At 56.7% G+C, this 17,481-nt stretch overlaps 7 protein-coding genes across 7 annotated transcripts; 5 read left to right on the forward strand and 2 right to left on the reverse strand.

Moving 5' to 3' along the window:
* Positions 1-705: 705 nt before the first annotated feature.
* DCS_02208 (C2H2 type zinc finger containing protein) lies at positions 706-2,411 on the forward strand (the record flags this gene model as incomplete). The annotated part of the gene is made up of 2 exons (XM_040799536.1): positions 706-833; positions 905-2,411. 2 exons carry the CDS (start codon positions 706-708, stop codon positions 2,409-2,411), a joined length of 1,635 nt encoding a protein of 544 aa, XP_040660419.1.
* Positions 2,412-4,199: 1,788 nt separating this feature from the next.
* Positions 4,200-5,153, forward strand: DCS_02209 (uncharacterized protein; the record flags this gene model as incomplete). The annotated part of the gene is made up of 1 exon (XM_040799537.1): positions 4,200-5,153. One exon carries the CDS (start codon positions 4,200-4,202, stop codon positions 5,151-5,153), a length of 954 nt encoding a protein of 317 aa, XP_040660420.1.
* An 829-nt stretch (positions 5,154-5,982) lies between these two features.
* DCS_02210 (uncharacterized protein) lies at positions 5,983-7,121 on the forward strand (the record flags this gene model as incomplete). Its single annotated transcript, XM_040799538.1, has 4 exons — positions 5,983-6,020; positions 6,073-6,160; positions 6,220-6,398; positions 6,485-7,121. 4 exons carry the CDS (start codon positions 5,983-5,985, stop codon positions 7,119-7,121), a joined length of 942 nt encoding a protein of 313 aa, XP_040660421.1.
* Positions 7,122-7,633: 512 nt separating this feature from the next.
* On the reverse strand, positions 7,634-8,917 carry DCS_02211 (uncharacterized protein; the record flags this gene model as incomplete). The annotated part of the gene is made up of 1 exon (XM_040799539.1): positions 7,634-8,917. The coding sequence occupies one exon, from the start codon at positions 8,915-8,917 to the stop codon at positions 7,634-7,636; it is 1,284 nt and encodes a 427-aa protein (XP_040660422.1).
* A 1,327-nt stretch (positions 8,918-10,244) lies between these two features.
* DCS_02212 (uncharacterized protein) lies at positions 10,245-11,973 on the forward strand (the record flags this gene model as incomplete). Its single annotated transcript, XM_040799540.1, has 5 exons — positions 10,245-10,423; positions 10,541-10,620; positions 10,667-10,828; positions 10,895-11,010; positions 11,647-11,973. The coding sequence occupies 5 exons, from the start codon at positions 10,245-10,247 to the stop codon at positions 11,971-11,973; spliced, it is 864 nt and encodes a 287-aa protein (XP_040660423.1).
* Positions 11,974-13,329: 1,356 nt separating this feature from the next.
* Positions 13,330-14,520, reverse strand: DCS_02213 (uncharacterized protein; the record flags this gene model as incomplete). Its single annotated transcript, XM_040799541.1, has 2 exons — positions 13,330-14,319; positions 14,395-14,520. The coding sequence occupies 2 exons, from the start codon at positions 14,518-14,520 to the stop codon at positions 13,330-13,332; spliced, it is 1,116 nt and encodes a 371-aa protein (XP_040660424.1).
* Positions 14,521-16,489: 1,969 nt separating this feature from the next.
* DCS_02214 (uncharacterized protein) lies at positions 16,490-17,035 on the forward strand (the record flags this gene model as incomplete). Its single annotated transcript, XM_040799542.1, has 1 exon — positions 16,490-17,035. The coding sequence occupies one exon, from the start codon at positions 16,490-16,492 to the stop codon at positions 17,033-17,035; it is 546 nt and encodes a 181-aa protein (XP_040660425.1).
* Positions 17,036-17,481: the final 446 nt, after the last annotated feature.

Consider the following 17,481-nt stretch of genomic DNA (forward strand, 5'->3'; position numbering starts at 1 on the left):
ACTGTACTTAAGTACAAGCAAGTACAGTAAGTAAGTACTTGCATCATCAGGTGCAGATGAGGCGCTCGGGCCTCACCGATTTACAGGCCAATGGTTGACTCATACCTCTCTACTGTACTTACTCCGTTCTCCGTACGGAGTACATGTGCAAGTATAACTCATGTACTTACCTAGTACTTATTACGGAGTACATGTACCCCGTACACCACTAGACACTCGGGCTCGAGCGTGCACATTTGCATATTACTGCGCAACAAAGTACTCCGTACTTACTCCGTACTAAGGACTTGTGATGTATTTGTAATTTCGGTGGAGGCGTTAGGTACCTCAGTACCTCTAACTTCGTGGTTAGGGGGCACGTCCAGGACTGCTAGTACGAATAGGTACCTATGACGACTACGACTTTTGACAGTTCAGGCTCTGTACTTCCTCTCCACCGTCGCTGGGGTTGCCCCGCTGGCAGTGAAGTTTCAGGGCGAAAAAGTGCATCATGCAACCCCGCCACCGAAATCTTTGCCACGAAAATATCCATCTCCGACGTCCTCTCCCTGGTGTTGCGGTGACGTCGAGCTCCTTTCTCGACCGACCTTTGCCATATCTCCCTCCGATTTCCTTCCATTTCGGGACCGGATCGACTGGACATTGTCTCTCTGATTCTGCCTTCGTCGAAGCCGGATTCCCTGGTCGGCAAGACTACCACGTACGATGTCGAGCGCAAACGCTGGGGCCGGTGTATCCGGCACGGCGGCCTCGCACCCGTACACGTGTAACACGTGCCAGGTTGCGTATCGCAACATCGAGCTGCAAAAGGCCCACATGAAGAGCGACTGGCAGTGAGTTGGCCGTGTCCTACGTCTTTTGCCGTCCCGCTGACCGGCCGCCCCCCCCCTCCCCTCTCCTTCAGCCGGTATAACCTCAAGCGTCGAGTCGCCTCCCTGCCGCCGATCTCGTCGGAAGTCTTCACGGAGAAAGTGCTGCAGGCGCGGGCGACGTCGACGGCCGAGGCAGAAAAGGCTTTGTTCGAGCGATCGTGCAACGTCTGCAGCAAGACGTACTCGAGCGAGAACGCATTCCAGAACCACCTGTCGAGCCAGAAGCACAAGCAGAACGTTTCCGCCGCCAGCCAGCAGCGTGCCGATGACGAGACGACGTCGGTCGTCAGCTCGACCTTTTCGTTGGGCGAGCCGACGGCTGTCGCCAAGGACGCCGTCGACTCGGAAGCCGAGGATGAGTTCAACCAGGTGATTGAGAGCCTGCAGAGCGCCAACCTCGCGCAGCAACGCCCTTCTCCCGTCAAGCGTCCGACCAACCCGCGGCCGGTGGACGAGGCGGGGCAGGACGGCGCGGCGGCCGAGGACAGCGGGTCGACGACGACGGGGGTCCCGGAGCCGACGTGGACGGTCAACTCGTGCCTGTTTTGCAACTACGACTCGCCGACGGCACCGCTCAACGCGAGCCACATGGAGCGTTTCCACGGCATGTTCATCCCGGAGAAGACGTACCTCGTCGATCTCGAAGGCCTCATCAAGCACCTCCAGAGGCAGGTTCGCGAGTACCACGAGTGCCTCGACTGCGGCAAGATGAAGTCGACCGTCTTCGGCGTCCAGACGCACATGCGCGACAAGGGTCACTGCAAAATCCCCTTCACGTCGGAGACGGAACAGCTGCGCATTGGCGACTTTTACGACTTCAGAAGCACCTACTCGGACGGCGAGGACGACGACGAGTCGGACGAGGAAGCGGCCGACGGCGGCGCCAAGCTTGGCACGAGGCGAGCGGAGAAGACGGCGACGACGAGCGCCAACGGCGCCGGCGCGGCCGACGACGGAGAGGGCTGGGAGACGGACAGCTCGGTCTCCTCGCTCGACTCTGCCGACCTTACGGCCGTGCCGGCCGAGGGCCACATCCACCAGTTTGAGCGGCTCAGCAAGCACCCGCACCATTCGCGCAACGACACGAGCAGCCGGCACCAGGTCGACGGCTGGCATTCTCGGGCCCACAAGCACACTCACGCCGTCTTTTACGACGAGCACGAACTCCACCTGCCGTCGGGCAAGTCGGTGGGACACCGTTCCCTGAACAAGTACTTCCGCCAAAACCTCCACAGCTACCCGACCGCCGAGGAGCGGGCGGAGCAGGAGGAGAGGCTCGCGATCGAGGGAGTCGGTTCGGACGACGAGGAGGAGCAGGAGCGACAGCTTGCTCGCCGGCAGCATCGGGTGAGGGACGTGGTGTCGCGCGATGCGCAGGGTATGGCTGGCGTGTCGGACCGCGGCAGGCGACAGGTGCGCAAGGAACAGGAGCGTGGCCGCGACATGGAGAAGAAGCATGCGAAGAGGAGAGATATGCGGCTGGGCATCGCGGCGAACAACCAGAAGACGTACTACTACCGCTACGACGGCGGCGGTTAGTTGATCTCGGACGCGACTGTGTGCGGAATGGAATAGATGGATGGATGGACGATGGGCAATTTCGGGTGCCATCCTTTAACCACTTGTTCGTCTCCCAACCTGCCTCGTGAGATTTCGCTGCCCAGTTTTGCCACGAGCGCCTTTGCCTGTTCCTGCAACCTCGGCATCACTGTTGCGGCCCGCCAGCGGCGCCTGGGATTTCGAGCGTGGGTGAATGAATCGGTCGAGAGCAAGCCGTCATTGCCATTGCACCTAATGGGATCCTTCTTGAGTTGGTGAGTAGCTACAGCAGCAGCATGCCGTATGTGCACGCTGTGGGTATTGCATTATTTTCCGCAGCAGTGTGCCGTACATGCACGCTGTCTGCATTCGCACTGTCTGTTGGCGCACTGTCAGTATGCGCACCGTCTGTATGCGCACTGTCTGTATTGTTTTTATTTTCAGTAGCGGTCTGCCGGACATGTACATAGTCTACTGTTGACAGCAGCCTCCCTCCCCTCGTCACCCGCACGCCCGTGGCTGAATGGTCGGAATTAACCGTCAAGGCCCTGCTGTCTCGCAGTCAGCTTTGGCTCGATGGGGTGTCACGGGCGCATCGTAGCAGATGCGCACAAGGTATGTCATCACAGCGCCGCCGCCGACATGTCGCTACCCTTGCTCTCTGGAGATGGGACCGACTTCCACCTCACCACCTTGCTTGCCACCATCTCCACCATCATTGCCATCTATACGGAGTACATACAGAGTACTCGCCACTCCCATACGTCGATGTCTTGGGGATGTGAGTTCCCAGCAAAGGATGGACCAGGCCCAAGACACGTCGCGTATCCGTCGACGACGCGCCCTGCAAAAGGAGCTGCGTCCAGAAGGATCGCGGTTAATGCCATTCCTTGACGGAGATGGAATCTTTTCAATTCTCTCTCCATGATTGTTTGGCCTCGTTCGACATGCGTACAGATACGGAGATCTCGTCCTCCGAGCATAGTGCCTGTATTTCTATTCATTGTCATATTCGTTAATTACGGTGCAGATGTACTAATCGGCCGCCTAGCCACGTTCGAGGTATGCATGCTTGTAAGTATTGCGACAACACGCAAATACCGTACGGGGTACTCATACGGAATACATGTACAGGAAGTATTCAATACGTCCTCCGTGCATGTGTTGGATATTATTGCTACATGTATTCCGTACGCCGTGCTCCGTACATGTCTTGCTACTTGCGGTAGTGAGCAGGGGGGTTGCAGGGTGATGCTAAAAATGGCACCGGGCTCAGACAGAAGAACGGCTTTCCGTCACCTCAGCAGCGGCAACCTGCGCCCCCTATTGAGGCTTTTTGAAGGCTGAGATTGAAGTACCGGCCTGTCTCGGCCGCGAGACCATGATTGGCGCTGAAAGGTACGTGGGCAGCTCATGTAAAGTAGTTGGAGGCTGCAGTTGATGCGCGAGCTTGTCGTGCCTCGTTTCTCTGGCGTTGCCTCTTCGCGCTCTGCGCGTCTCTAAATCCTCTTCTTCCTCGCCCCCCCAAAAGGGCCTTTGGTTGCACCGAGACGAGTAGGTACCTTCATTCACCCGGACGCCCTTGGCAATCATGTGCAACTGGATTTGCTATGCGCGGAAGCTGATTGAACAACAGTCTGTGTCACCGTCCGACGAGAGAGAGGTTGGGGCGGGCCATCTCGGACGCCAACGTCGTCCCAAAGTGGTGACAGCATCGTCTCGCTCCGCATAGGCCGAGTAGAATAGCAGACATTAGCCATTGACGGAGGGACGCAAAGTCAATTCACAATGACGAGGATCCGTCGGCGGCCCGTTGCGCTCCTTTCCGCACTCTTCACGTGCTCGTCCCTGGCTTTCGAGAGCAACTTCTCCTTTTACCCGCCGAAATCGCAGTCCTGCCTCGACGAGGCGGCCAAGGCAGCCTACTGCAAAGGAGATTCCGCCAGGGAGATTAACGTGTGCCTCTGCGGCAACGGCGGCGATTTCATCATCAACTCGGCGAAATGCGTCGGCCAAAAAAACAAGGCCGACGTCTCGAGCGTTTATAACATCATGTCGCAAGCCTGCTCCGACTCGGGCACGCCCATGACGGTAAGCCAGAGCGAGTTTTTCAAGGCTGCCAACGGCGAAGACACGACGACGGCGGCGAGGACGACGTCGACGTCGATGAAGGGTGCGACCAAGACGAGCGCGACGCCGGTGGTGGTGACTAGCGGAGGTGTGACGGTAACGGTGACACCTACGCAGACGGTTGTCGGCGGCGACGACAAGAAAGGCGGCCTGTCGAGCGGTGCAACGATTGGCATCGCCGTCGGTGCCTCCGTCGCCGGCGTAGCCGCCCTCAGCGGCCTCATCCTCTGCTTGCTGCACCGGCGCAAGAAAAAGGCGCAGGAGGAGGCACACCCGATGCTATCGCAGCAGGACTACCACCATCCGTCGCCACCAACGACATACCCACCAACGGAGCCGTCGCCTGGGTTCGTCGCCTACGGCGGCGCCGAAGCCAAGACGGCCGCCGCCTGGTCGACCTCGTCGCCGGACTGCTCGCCCGTGTACAAGAGTCCTGTGCAGCACACGGGACCGTACGTATCACCTCCGGCAGAGGCAGTCGCCGAGTTGCCGCCGCAGGGTGTGATGTATTCTCAGCAATCCTTTGCCACCTTCGAGATGGACGGGACAGGTAGGCAGCCGGTCACTGCGGCGGAGATGCCTACCACCGAGCCACAATTCCCAGGGAGGTGATGTCCGTTCGATTGATCGCTTCGCCATGGCTCGTGCCGAAAGGGGAGGGGGGGAGAGGGATTCGAGACATAATTCATAATGGTATCAGTTGAAATTTTCTGGCGTAGAGATATGATTAGACAAAGACTTGATGGACCCCATTCGCGTCGAGACTTGATGCCATTATATTCATTTGGAAATATGGATTGTATCCCGCCGAACGAGCTGTACCGTAATGTGAGACGTTGGCATGTCGTGTCTGTAGGTGATATTCTGTTGGTGTACGGAACACTTGAGTGATCGGTACCAAATGTGACAAGTACTTGCTGCAAAAGCTTGTTGCGGTTCGAATCGGAGATCGATCCCGAGATTGATGATGCGGCCGTGACCTGATCAAGTCGCACTGGTGGTGGAGCAGAAAATGGTGATGATGGAGCACGCACAATATTCCCTTCCAGTACGGCGATCAGCAGCATCCACCAGGCCGAGGTGAAAGCCCGCAGCAGTATGAACACTGTGCATGTACATGAACTTGTACTGTGCAGCTACGTTTGTTGTTTCCCTGCAGAAAGTACGTGTACCTTTCTGTGTCTGTGCCTTGTTCGGTGCGCTTTACTGTACCTGTCATTGTACGTTTGTGTTCAAGTAGCAGTATACTGTACATCATGTACGGAGTACTTTTGCAACCGTCTATATTTGCACTGCACAAGTAATCCGCACTGTACAGAGTATTCCCGCCCCAGTACGGAGTACTCCGTGCTCGTACTGCACATATAATATAATTCGACATCAAGGACCTCCACCTGCTTTCTCGTCTGCATCCTTCCACCCTTTCGCACAAATCGTCATCATGCCTGCAGGACGGAAGACGCATGTTCTCATCACAGGGTAAGGGAATACATCTGCTCGACCATTGTACTTATCGATGCAACTGTGGCAGATGGTCGTCGGATTCTGACGTTGACGAATCGCCAGCTGCTCACCTGGTGGCATCGGCCACGCGCTGGCCCTGGAATATCACAAGCGAGGTACGCGGAGCTTTTCGGAGCCGATGCTGCTGCCGTGCGCATGTGCCGTGTCGTGCTAGCAAAGACCAGGCTGCCACGTCATCGTCACCGCTCGCAACAAAGCTGTCCTCGCAAGCATGAGCGAGCTCGGCATGAGCCCTCTCCAGCTTGACGTCACCGATCCAGCGAGCATCGCCGCTTGCGAGGCCGAAGTGGCCGGCATCACCGACGGTAAACTTGACATACTCGTCAATAATGCGTACGCTGCCGACCCTCCCATCCGCCCAAGCCATGTCGCCTCCGGCCCTCGCGGGTGGATGCTGATCGAGTCTTTGCCTCACCCAGCGGCCGCACGCACACCATCCCCGCCCTCGACATGGACCTCGACGACGTCCGCGCCACGTACGAGGCCAACGTCTTCGGCCCGATGCTCATGTGCCAGGCCTTTGCCCGCCTGCTCATCGCCGCCCGCGGCCTCATCATCAACATCTCGTCCATCTCGAGTGTCGTGCCCTACCTCTTCGGCGCCATCTACTCCTCCACCAAGGGCGCCATCAACGTCTACTCGCGCGCCCTCCGCATGGAGCTCCGGCCGTTTGGCGTGCGCGTCATGGTCGCCATGACGGGCACCGTCAAGAGCAACATTGCGAGCCACTTCGATCGCGTGCTGCCTCCAACCTCCCTCTACCGCCCCGTTGATGACCTCTTCCAGAAGCGGCTCACCTTTAGCCAGAACAACGCTACGATGGCGACGGACGTCTACGCCCGCAAGCTGGTAACCGCCTCTCTCCGCGGCGATGGTTGGCTCGGCGGCCGCGTCGGAGGCACGCCCGACTGGTTCTGGGCCGGCGGCATGGCCCTCGTGGTGTGGACGTCGACCTTGATGCCTGCCTGGCTCAGCGAGCGCCTTGCGGCCATCTTTTTCAACATGGCACGCATGGGTAGGCGCCTGCGAGATGCGGCGAGGGCCAAGAAGGACTGACAGTCCCTCGAACCGAGCGTGCATGCAGTTCGTCGACGAGCCGACACTCATAAAGGGCAAATTCAGCGACATGGTCGAGGTTGCGAATCGCCCGGCATTGCGTAGCAGTTCAGGCGACAATGGTGGGACAGAGGCAGTCGAGCAAGAATGCCTTCCATGCTTGGAAGCATTCGGCATTCGGCATTCGGCATTGGCACGGGCACGGGCACGGGCAGCGGCAGCTCAAGGATGCTGTCGTCGCGCGCGCACGGGAGCAGCGGGCAAGGAACGAAGCACGGCACATGCTCAATCGGACGGATGCGCGAGGACGATTGGTCGAAGCATGTGAAGGATGTAAATCATAATAAAAGGTATTCATCTGAACTAGTACCAGCCATAGCGCCAATCGGCAAATGGTCCAAAATGCAAATTATATAAATAAAAAAAGGAAAAAAAAATGAAGGCTCACATTATCCATCGCGCGAAAATCAAACCGGTCGTTCCCTGATAGTATTAAGGCAACTTTTTTACCGCTACAGGACAAGAGCAGCGACGGCCATGGCGAAACCAAGAACGCTGGCAGGGCCGATGAGGGCAGCGCCACCGGTGATGACGACGCCATCCTGTGTGCCGTTGGAAACGTAGGCAGGGGCAGGCGGGGTGTAGATGGGAGTAGAACCGGAATCGCCGGAGCCAGCGTTGCCCAGGGTGTTGGCATTGCTGCCATCGTCGGCGACGGTGTTGGTGTTGGTGCCGTCGTCGGCGACGGTGTTGGTGTTGGTGCCGTCGTTGGCAACAGTGTTGCTGTCGGTGCCGTCGTTGACAGTGTTGCTGTCGGTACCGTCGTTGACCGTGTTGCTGTCGGTGCCGTCGGTGTTGGTGTTGGTACCATCGCTGCCGGTGTCGACAGACGTCGGCTCCGGCTGGTTGCCACCAGTGTTGGTGCCGAGGGTGTAGCCGGGCAGGGGGCAAACGGTGCTCGTGATCCTGACGGTGATGGTACCGGTAGGAAGGGAACCGACGGGGGCGACCTCGGGAGAGTCGGGGGAGGCGGGGACCTGCGGCCCCTGGGACTCGCCCGGAACCATCAAGGAGGTCGTCTGGGTGACGGTAGACTTGGGGTCGGTGCAAGTGGTAGACTTGCTGGTCATGGTGGAGTTGCCGTAGTACACCGGGGTGGAGACGGAGGGGACGGCCGACGAAACCGGAGCCGACGAAACCGAGGCCGACGAAACCGGGGCGGCAGGGACCGACGAGGAGCTCGAGCCGGCAGCAGGACCAGCGTCCTTGCAGTTGGCCTCGTTGAACTCGCTCGAGGCCTGAGTGAGGACCTCGGTAAGACCGCCGGCGAGCTTCTTGGCGACGGCCTGGGCATCGGCGGGGACCTTGCCGACGATGGCGTCGATAAGGGCCTGGGAGCTCGTGTTGATCTCAATGATCTGCTGGCGCGTGCTGGCGCAGAAGCTGCCCTTCTGGATCTCGGTCTTCTTGGCCTTGAGGTGGTCAAGGAGGGACTTTCCCTTGGTCTGGAGGCCACCGACCGACGCCTGGAGGGTGATGGCATCGGCCAGGGCGAGAGCCGAGGACTTCTCGATGGCGGACTTGCCATCGCGGAGGGCAACTAGGAGGGCGGCACCCTTGGCGTTGACGGGCTTCATGTCGGCGGCGAAGCCGGTGACGGCCGTGTCGAGGCCATCGATGCCGTCGCTGACGGTCTTGAGAACACCGTTGACGGCGGCGAGATCACGCTGGTGGAGGCGGTAGGTGTTGCTGGCGACGGCACTGCCGGCGACGCAAGCGACAGCGAGGAACTTCATTGTCGAAAGATTGTAAGGGTTCAAGAAAGAATGATCTGAAGTGAAGTCGTTGAAAACGAATGTCTAAGGTGGGATGAAAGGAAAGCGATGCAGCAAACGAAAGGATTGACCGAGAAGCTGGAACTGTAAATGAACGTGGGAGTGATGATGGGGAAGAGAACAAGCCATGGGACGGGGAATCCCACCGCCCTATATAGTCGATGGATTTGGGGGGGGAACATGGCGGCCCTGCGATGGCGCCCGCCTTGGTTTCGCCCTACGATGGTGCTGTGGTGCTGCGCAACAACCGATGTCTGCCCCGTCGAGAGAAACGGCGAGGAGGACGGGGTACAGTGTGTAGGAGGAGGAGAGTCGTTCGTTGGATGTTTGGGATAGCAAGATCCCCTGGCCCCCGATTCGACTGCCGAACCAATCACGAGCGCGCGTTCCCCCTTCCCGAGTGGGTACGAGAGCTGTTTTGGGAGCGGGGGGGGGGGGGGAGGAGCCTCTGGGGAAGGAAGGGGGGAATGGGTGGAGGCTGTGGAAGGAGACGAAGTGGGGGATGAACAAGTGGGGTCTCTGCAACAAACCCTCAGCTGGCTGGCGAGACCGCCAAACAAGTTTTGGGCTTTTCGTCGAAGCTTCGGGTACAGCAGTGGCCAGCACAAACACGGCCAATTTTGTCCCTGCCGCTGTCGATGTCAATTTTGAGTGCTACGCAGGGTCGATTTCAATTTCCTCGTCATTTTCCGACACGCGTGAGGCGCTTGCGAGGGCAGGTCCAACGCCATACAGTGCTCGCACAAGTACTAATGTGTGCACTGTGCGTCATGAATCTACCGCGGGGGTGCAGGTGCAGGCGCACATGCCCTGTGCAGTCCGTAAACTAATACTACTAATATTACTACCATGTTTGCAGGCGAACACTAAACAAGTTTGCATAGCGTCGGCGTCGGAAATCCCAGGAGCACGACTAGAATGAATCACCGCTTGCATGCTACCAACACTACTCGACATACGAGGGTTTTGTGGGACAAGCACACAATTGCGCAAGTACTGTAAGCGTCGTAAGCGTGCTCCGTACTCACCTAGGTGTACAGTGCTTGTCCTCACATGTACTGTACGGCGAAATACTCCGTATGCCCCAACAGATTCAGGTCCCCCCAAGCGGCCCAGCCGGCGACGAGGTTCCCGCTCTTGGGCGAGGTGAAAGTTGTGCCACAACGTATCTATGGAGATGGAGGCGTGCCATGGTAATGCATCCAGGGATGATCTAGCGAATAAGTCTTGATGTGAGATGCGCGCACGCCGGCCGAGGGGAGACGCCAGGCGCATCTCACTAGTTAAAATGATCGCCCGTGCCATGATTGGCTCTTGCGGCAAACTAGCTTCAACGGATGCTCCGGATGTAGTCTTGCGTGTCCTCCTCCTCACACCACCGTCCACGCCAACCTCCACCAACTGCACCACAGAGGCTTACCACGATGCCGCAGCACGCACACGCACCCGCACACGCAGCCTTCATCGGTACGAACGCCAGCCCATCTACCTCATCGCTAGTCCCTCTTTCTGCACCGTAGAGCCCGATCGAGTGGCGTTACGCAACTAAACGGAGCCAGAAGTAGAACTGAAACAGGTCTCCAGCGGCGGCACCGAGCAAGCAGCTTTCAACATCTTCCTGACAGCCGTTCCTGACCATGGCGAGCACGGCCACCACAGGAGCTGTCAGTGACGGACCAATGGGGCTGCCCAGCTCCGCTCCGTGATCAGCCCTCTCCCGTCAGATCGACGAGCACACAGCCCGCACGGCCATCCCGCCACAGGTACGGGGCACCCTTCGCACTCCAAGTGCAGAGGAAACTAAGCATAAACCAGACGGCACCGCTCCCATCGCTGTTTCAGTCCAAACAGAATGCCCACAACCTGCCGGCGGTATGGTATCAACTTCAGCGACGGGGGACCGAGAGCGTGCACGTTGGAAGCTGACTTTGTTCGTAGGGCTGTTCGTATTGAAACGCCAGATCCCCGTGCGCTCCGGCACGTGCCCATGGACCATCTCTGCTTGTCTCTACATGAGACCAGCCGCCCCCTCCCAGGGTAGAAGAACTCGGGACGTATGAAACGGCCAAAACAATGTTTCGCCCGGCATCGCGCCTTGCACGCCAACCAAACAACATGTTTCCATATTTGTTTCTCGAAGCATTGTTTCAACCGGTTGACGTTGCCCGTCGTCCAATAGTTGCTTCGGCCTCCCGGCAGAACTTGTTGCGAGGGCGAAATACTTGTAGGTGTGTAGCGTAGATGCAATACGAGGCAACAGACGAGCATCAAGACGGAAGATGCATCAACGCTGCATTCAAACATGCACGTAGTCTGTAGACAGCGAATTGCCCCCGCTGTACGGAGCTGGGTGACGCAGGATGGACGCATGCGTAGCGACGCCTTGACGAGGCGGTTTTTCTTGCCATCGCCAGGGATGACAAGTATTAAAGAGTTCGTCATGAAAGACAAGCATGAAATACGACCTTTTCTGGATTCCGCAACGGATGAAAGGGGCAGAGTTCGTCATGGAGTACAAGCGTGAAATACAACTGTTCTTGAGATCTCGCCACAGATAAAAAGGATAGGGTTCGTCATGGAATGCACGCTCGCAACTCTCTTCGTGCCGCTTCCTCCCGAATGCAGCCGCGATTATCCGTGTAACATTACACGGTTGCTCCATACGGCGAAATCACGTGTTGATTCCGCAGGACGAACGCCGCGCAGCGCCACATATCAACGATGAGAATAACAAGAAGATGCTCAAGATGGTCATCATGATGGCTCGGCGGGACGATTCCTTCGTCACGGTGCGACTCAACGACAAGATCAACGAGGACAGACAGAACATGGTCATCATGATGCCTCCGAGATGCGAGCCCTTCCGCAGCGCTACTCGAGCCAAACCCCGGCTTCGCGATACCTGGACTTGGCTGCCTGCGGAGATGCTTCATATGATGACGGAGGAAATCTGGAGGCAACAAGATGGCCATGATTGTCTTACGCCGCCATTGGTCAAGAATGGCAGGCCTTCCTGAATCCAAGAACTTCTGCCGTCTGAAGCTACTTGCACGCCCAAAAGAGGACCTCAGGAGCATGGCCATCCAACCAAAGCATCTGGGTCGACGTATCTGCCTCGATATTGAGCCGCCTAGACATGGCTGCCAGCCTTGTGGGATCTTGGAGTCGGCCAACCTACGGATTATTATTTTTTTCGTTCTTGCTGTGTTGTGCTGACCCTCATTTCCATTATTTCGACAGCGAAGCCTCCTGACTCTCTGGCCATATCATGGGACTGAACGCCTATTCGAGGAGCGACTCGAAACAATGGTCTATTCGAAACCTAATAATTATCTGTTTAGACACGAGAAGGGAATGATGCCAAGTCAACTCCAATGCCATGATCCATCTCACGGACTGGATTCATCGTCGGCAATTTAGGCCTCCCACTACCAATGCTCTATTTCCTGTTTTCTTCCCCCTTTTTGCCATCACCTCCCGAACGAGCTTTCAGACGTTCAAGCGGTGGCCGGCCTCGATATACGTCGACTGCTTCGCCAACAGATTTCTCCGGCCGCGCTCAAGCTCCTATGGACAAGACTCCCTTGACTAGAGAGCACGGTGTATGAGCGGTGGCGGAAGTCACTGTACCTCATGTATACCCATTTGATTCCTGCACGGACATCAATAAACTTTACACTACTACATGTCATTCCTCCACCTTGTCCCATTCCTCCCGTTCCCATCTCGATTTCTCTTCCTATGACGAATCCTCGAACGCGCAAGATTTCATGTTGAAAAGCCGTCATCTTGAGCATCATTTTTTTTTTGATTTCATTCATGATCAATGTACGGCATATATTTTTCAACCCTCTCCCAGCATTTCATATCTGGCATAAGCCACTATCGTTACTACTCTCATCATCAATCAAAAGACCAAACTGCAAGTTGGCGATTTCTACATTTCTGCATGACGCTACTGTGGCTGACCTCAAAATTCCCACCGCTGGGGCAGTTTTTGTGAAGACGAGGAAGCCCGTGCAATCATGTATGATGAGAGCGAGACAGGCATGCTATGCTACCCTTCCCTGGCGTGAAAGCTGATGTTTTGAGCTGGCTGACAACGTCGTCGCCTCGTGATAAAAGGCTGCTTTCTGTTCCCTGTAGATCGGGAGCGAACAGGGAACGGGTAGTATCCACTCGATGCCATTCTTGTTTCAAGATGGCCGCATCGTGTCGTCGATCCGATATCCTTACGGCAGACGCGGAACGAACAGGAACGCAACCGGACTGCGCGAGAAATGGGTTAGTTCGTGGCATTCGGAATGATGACGATGGAATGGGGCTCACCCCGATGAACTCTCTAACCTGGTCGGATCTGGATCTGTCAATGACTACGTCACAGCCGCCTGGCCCACAAGGACCTCTACCTGCTCCCACCGACGTACAAGTAGGTCTTTTTGGCATGCCTTGCCATGCTGCAAAGTACGAACGACCGCTAGAACCTCTTTAACGCGGCCCAAGTATTCCTCGAGCAGGTCGGCCAGCAACGCAGCCGCCTTCGCGAGAGTGCCTTCGGCGTCCTCCTCCCCGTCTCTGTAGTTCTGCCACTGGGCGTCGACGCAGCAGTGCAGCCGCAGCGCGATCCAAACACTATCGACTTTTTTCGACTTGGCATGAAGCATGAAACCTCCCAGATGCCCGTTTCTCTCCAGTTCCGACCGCTCTTCTCCGCTGAGCCTCGGGAGAAGGACTTGGTCGAGGCATATCGCATCCCACCGGTTCTCCTGCAACAGAAAGCCGTACTCGGCCAGCAGGTAGTCGTTCGAATGCTGCCCGTACGAAATGCAAATCTCCTCTCCTGCACGATACGGACCATCTGCCGTGATGGTGTAGCCTTCGGGCGAGAAGGACACGGAGCAGCCGGCATCTGCGTGGTTGAATAAGTCGGCGACGGGAAGCAGTGCCAATCGGTCGTGCCATGGAAAGGCGAGCATCGAGGCGGTTTCGAAATAAAAGGTCCTTGTGTTGACAAGAAGCCAGGCGTACAGGTAATCTCGTCGTTGTACTTTGGTAAATACCGCCCTGAACATGTTCCAATCGATGTCAAAGTTCTTCTTCTGCTTGGCCAAAACGGACATGGCCTCTGGTGGCAGTAACTTCTGAAGAGATTCCGGCCACAGGATGGGCATACACTCTTCGAAATCCTTCCACCGCGGCACCACACTCAACCATTCTGCCACACTCTGGGGGTGGAGAGCAAGCTCGGAGGCGAGGCGGCCGTGGATGGTCATATCTTGAGAAAGGCTGCGGGATATTTCCTCTGGGGTTGTATCCAGACTGCGGACAGAGCGGAGAGGAATGGTCATGATTTCGTCCCCCTTCTAGCGAGCCACTCGTCAGACAAAAGATGTGGGCGGACACGGGGGAGAAAATTGTCTTCTCCGCACGCCACGTACATCGAGGACACGGGTAGCCACGAGACCGATGCCACGGCCAGGGAGGACCGCGGGTTTGACGCCGACGAGGTTGATCCCCTCATCGTAAGCCCGCCGAAGCAGGGTGTCGATGGCGGTCGCGCTCATGGTACCCACGACGATTGATTATCTTGCAATTGTCCTTACCCGGTTGCTGCCACTGTCGGTCAAGTTACGGCCCGCGTCAAAGGCTGCATCACCTGCCGCGGGAGGTGGTCTGGAAGGGACGACGGTCATGATGGGAGACGTCCCGCCGATGCAGTCGGGTGTGCCGGCTGAAATGTGGTTGCCTACCTACCTAGTAGGTAGTAATACGAGCGGCTTCGGATGTACCTACATGTCGGTACATGTATCGACATGTATTTGCAAGTATCGACAGGTATTTGCATGACTTATGCCCATAGTATTACCAGCAGGCGTTGGTTCCCATGCCGTGACCAATGTCAGACGACCCAAGACCGTCCTCGCTGCTGTTGACACTCGCCTGCCATCAGCGATTGAAAAGTCGCCCACATAAGGTAGGCATCCTGCATCATTGCATCATCTCCTCCATCGTCCAATGTTTCTGTACCTACTCCATCACATGTTGACGCTGGAAAAAAGGAATGTCTCGCTGTTGAATATCAAATTGCCATCCACCCCCCTCCCGCACGCAGCGCATGACACAGCCTGATGCAGGTCGACCCGTAAGGCTTGCTTCGCTCAAGTATCGCCATGGCCTGTCGCTTGCAGAACTCGGGACGATCGGGTGGTCTGCCTTGCTATCAACATCTGTCTCGTCACTCTTGCGGATTTGTATGTAGAAATTGGCCCGGTGTTGGAGAAAAGTGCAAGGCCCGACAAGGATGGAGGCCGACGGGACGGGCTGCTCTGCACATATCTTCCTCTTAGCCAGTACGGTTTCATGCTGAGGATGAAGTCGCTTCACCTTGCTCTAAAAAATTCCCATGTCGACCATCCGCAAGTATAGTCCTCGCCATACTTGCAAGGGGATCGAGCGGCGATTCATCATCCAAGATGTAATCCGACCAGTTTCTGCAGTCGACGGATTGTGCATTGATCAAGCCATCAAGCCATTGGAGGTCACCTAATACTATTCGCTCGCCAAATTTCATACGACATTGTTCGCGCCAAAGGGGCGTTTCACACCACTGGATGACCCGCAGTACCACCATGGACGGGCTTTGCTTAGGTACTGGTTGTGCATGCAAGTACTTAAGTAAGTACTAGGTACGTGCTGTCACCCTGGCGTCTCAATTAAGTAAGTACAGCACGAACTATTACCTGCGCGGGACCCTGGTACAGTGGATGCAGCCAGTGCAGTGGTCTGTAACAATGCACTGTTGGTCCTGCACGAACCCCTCGTCTCTGGGCCGAAGGATGTCCGCCCAAAACAGCTGACGTGGAGCACCCTCGGGGACTCTGTCAATAACCAAGTCGAGGGTTGGATTGCTACCATTGGAACGGGCACTCGTTGACTCTTCCCTCCAGCTGCCACCTGGCGACAGAGCAGATCCCAGAATGTAATGTCTGCGAGAACGGAGCTTCGAAGGTACAAGGGAGCCAGTTAGCCCGAAGATTTACCAACTGGCCAAGTACTGTAAGTACATGTACCTACGGGTACAGCATCAAGTCTCGGCCAGTGGCCGATTAACCCTTTCGACGCTGTTTTAATGGCGCCTTTTCTGCAAACGCATCGATCGAGGGTGAATGCAGTAATGCACATACACACTTACGGATTACGTGTAATAATACATCATGTAGATGGAAAGGCACCGAAAAGGCAAACATCAGGCTGCATATTTGGCTCGTCTTTGCACTGCCCACTGGTATTCTCAGCCATGGTTGTCGGCGAGTGGGACCAACTTTCGCTACCAGCGTGTTTCAGGCAACCCTCGTTATACTTACTTGTCAGTACTCCGTACTCCGTAGCAGGTACCTACTTCCTGAGGCTACTGTTTCCTGAAGTGGCCAAGAGTCCCAGCCATCATGAACTCCGTGCCGTCAACAAAACACAAGCATCTTGCCTGCTCCTAGACACCAAGCAGCCATCAATCGCCATTCGCCATCTTCCATCATGTCTCGATTCTCGCGCTACGACACCGACGACGAGCGACTCCCCGACGGCATGACTCGGGTCGGCTACGACGCCGACACCCAGGTCTACACATTTCAGGACGCCGACGGAAGCTATTGGGAGAGCGCACCTGGCTGCCAGTACGGCCATCTCACCCGCGTCGGCGACGGCCCTTCCGATGATGCCGCCGACTCGGAACCCTTCCTCGTTTCCGACGGACCATGCGAAGCGCAGGAACGCCAGATGTCGTGGCGGCACGAGCTCATGCCCTTGCTCAACTTTGGCCTCCTCGTCGGCCTGTCCTTGCTGCTACTCTTCTGGTACCTCCGCTGGTCCGCCCAGAGGGGTGACAAAGCCGCCCAAGTCAAGTGCGGCGTCGACAGCGACGTCTACACCATCAAGATCGGCGACACTTGCTGGGCCATTGCCAAGGACAGGGGCGTCAGCGTCGACGAGATACTCCAACGGAACTTTGGCCTCGTCTGTGCCTCCCTCAACGTCGGCTCCCGAATTTGTCTTCCGCTCAAGCCGGACCAGGGTCCGTAAGGACGTTGCGTCGAAAGGGCAAAGGCAGACCGTCGCCTCCACAAATCTCACATGCCCATATCCTCAGGGCCCGAGGCAGGCCGGCCACGTGGCCGAGAGTATACCCTTCCGCTCCGCCACCTCGCCTTGCCCTTCCTGCATGATGGCGACGATGGCAGCCCAAGATTAAACCTGTTTTTTTGGTTGTTGTCCTGTCCTTGTTCCGCATCACGGGGCGTGATGCTCCATTTTATATACCTACCTTGTATGGTTCGGTACAATGACAACAGCCGCTTCGGTTCAGTTCCATTGGCACGACCGTCGTGTTCCATCTGGTGGGGGGCGCCCAACCCGCAGTGGGGCACAGCGCGCGTCGTCCAAAAATTCGTTTCACTTATTCCAGGGCAGGAAAGACTTTTCTGCCCAGCCAACGCGCGGGGCGTATAAAACGACGGAAATTTCTGGCT

The sequence above is a fragment of the Drechmeria coniospora genome, chromosome 01 (assembly GCF_001625195.1).
Source record: "Drechmeria coniospora strain ARSEF 6962 chromosome 01, whole genome shotgun sequence".
In the NCBI taxonomy this organism is placed as follows: domain Eukaryota; kingdom Fungi; phylum Ascomycota; class Sordariomycetes; order Hypocreales; family Ophiocordycipitaceae; genus Drechmeria; species Drechmeria coniospora.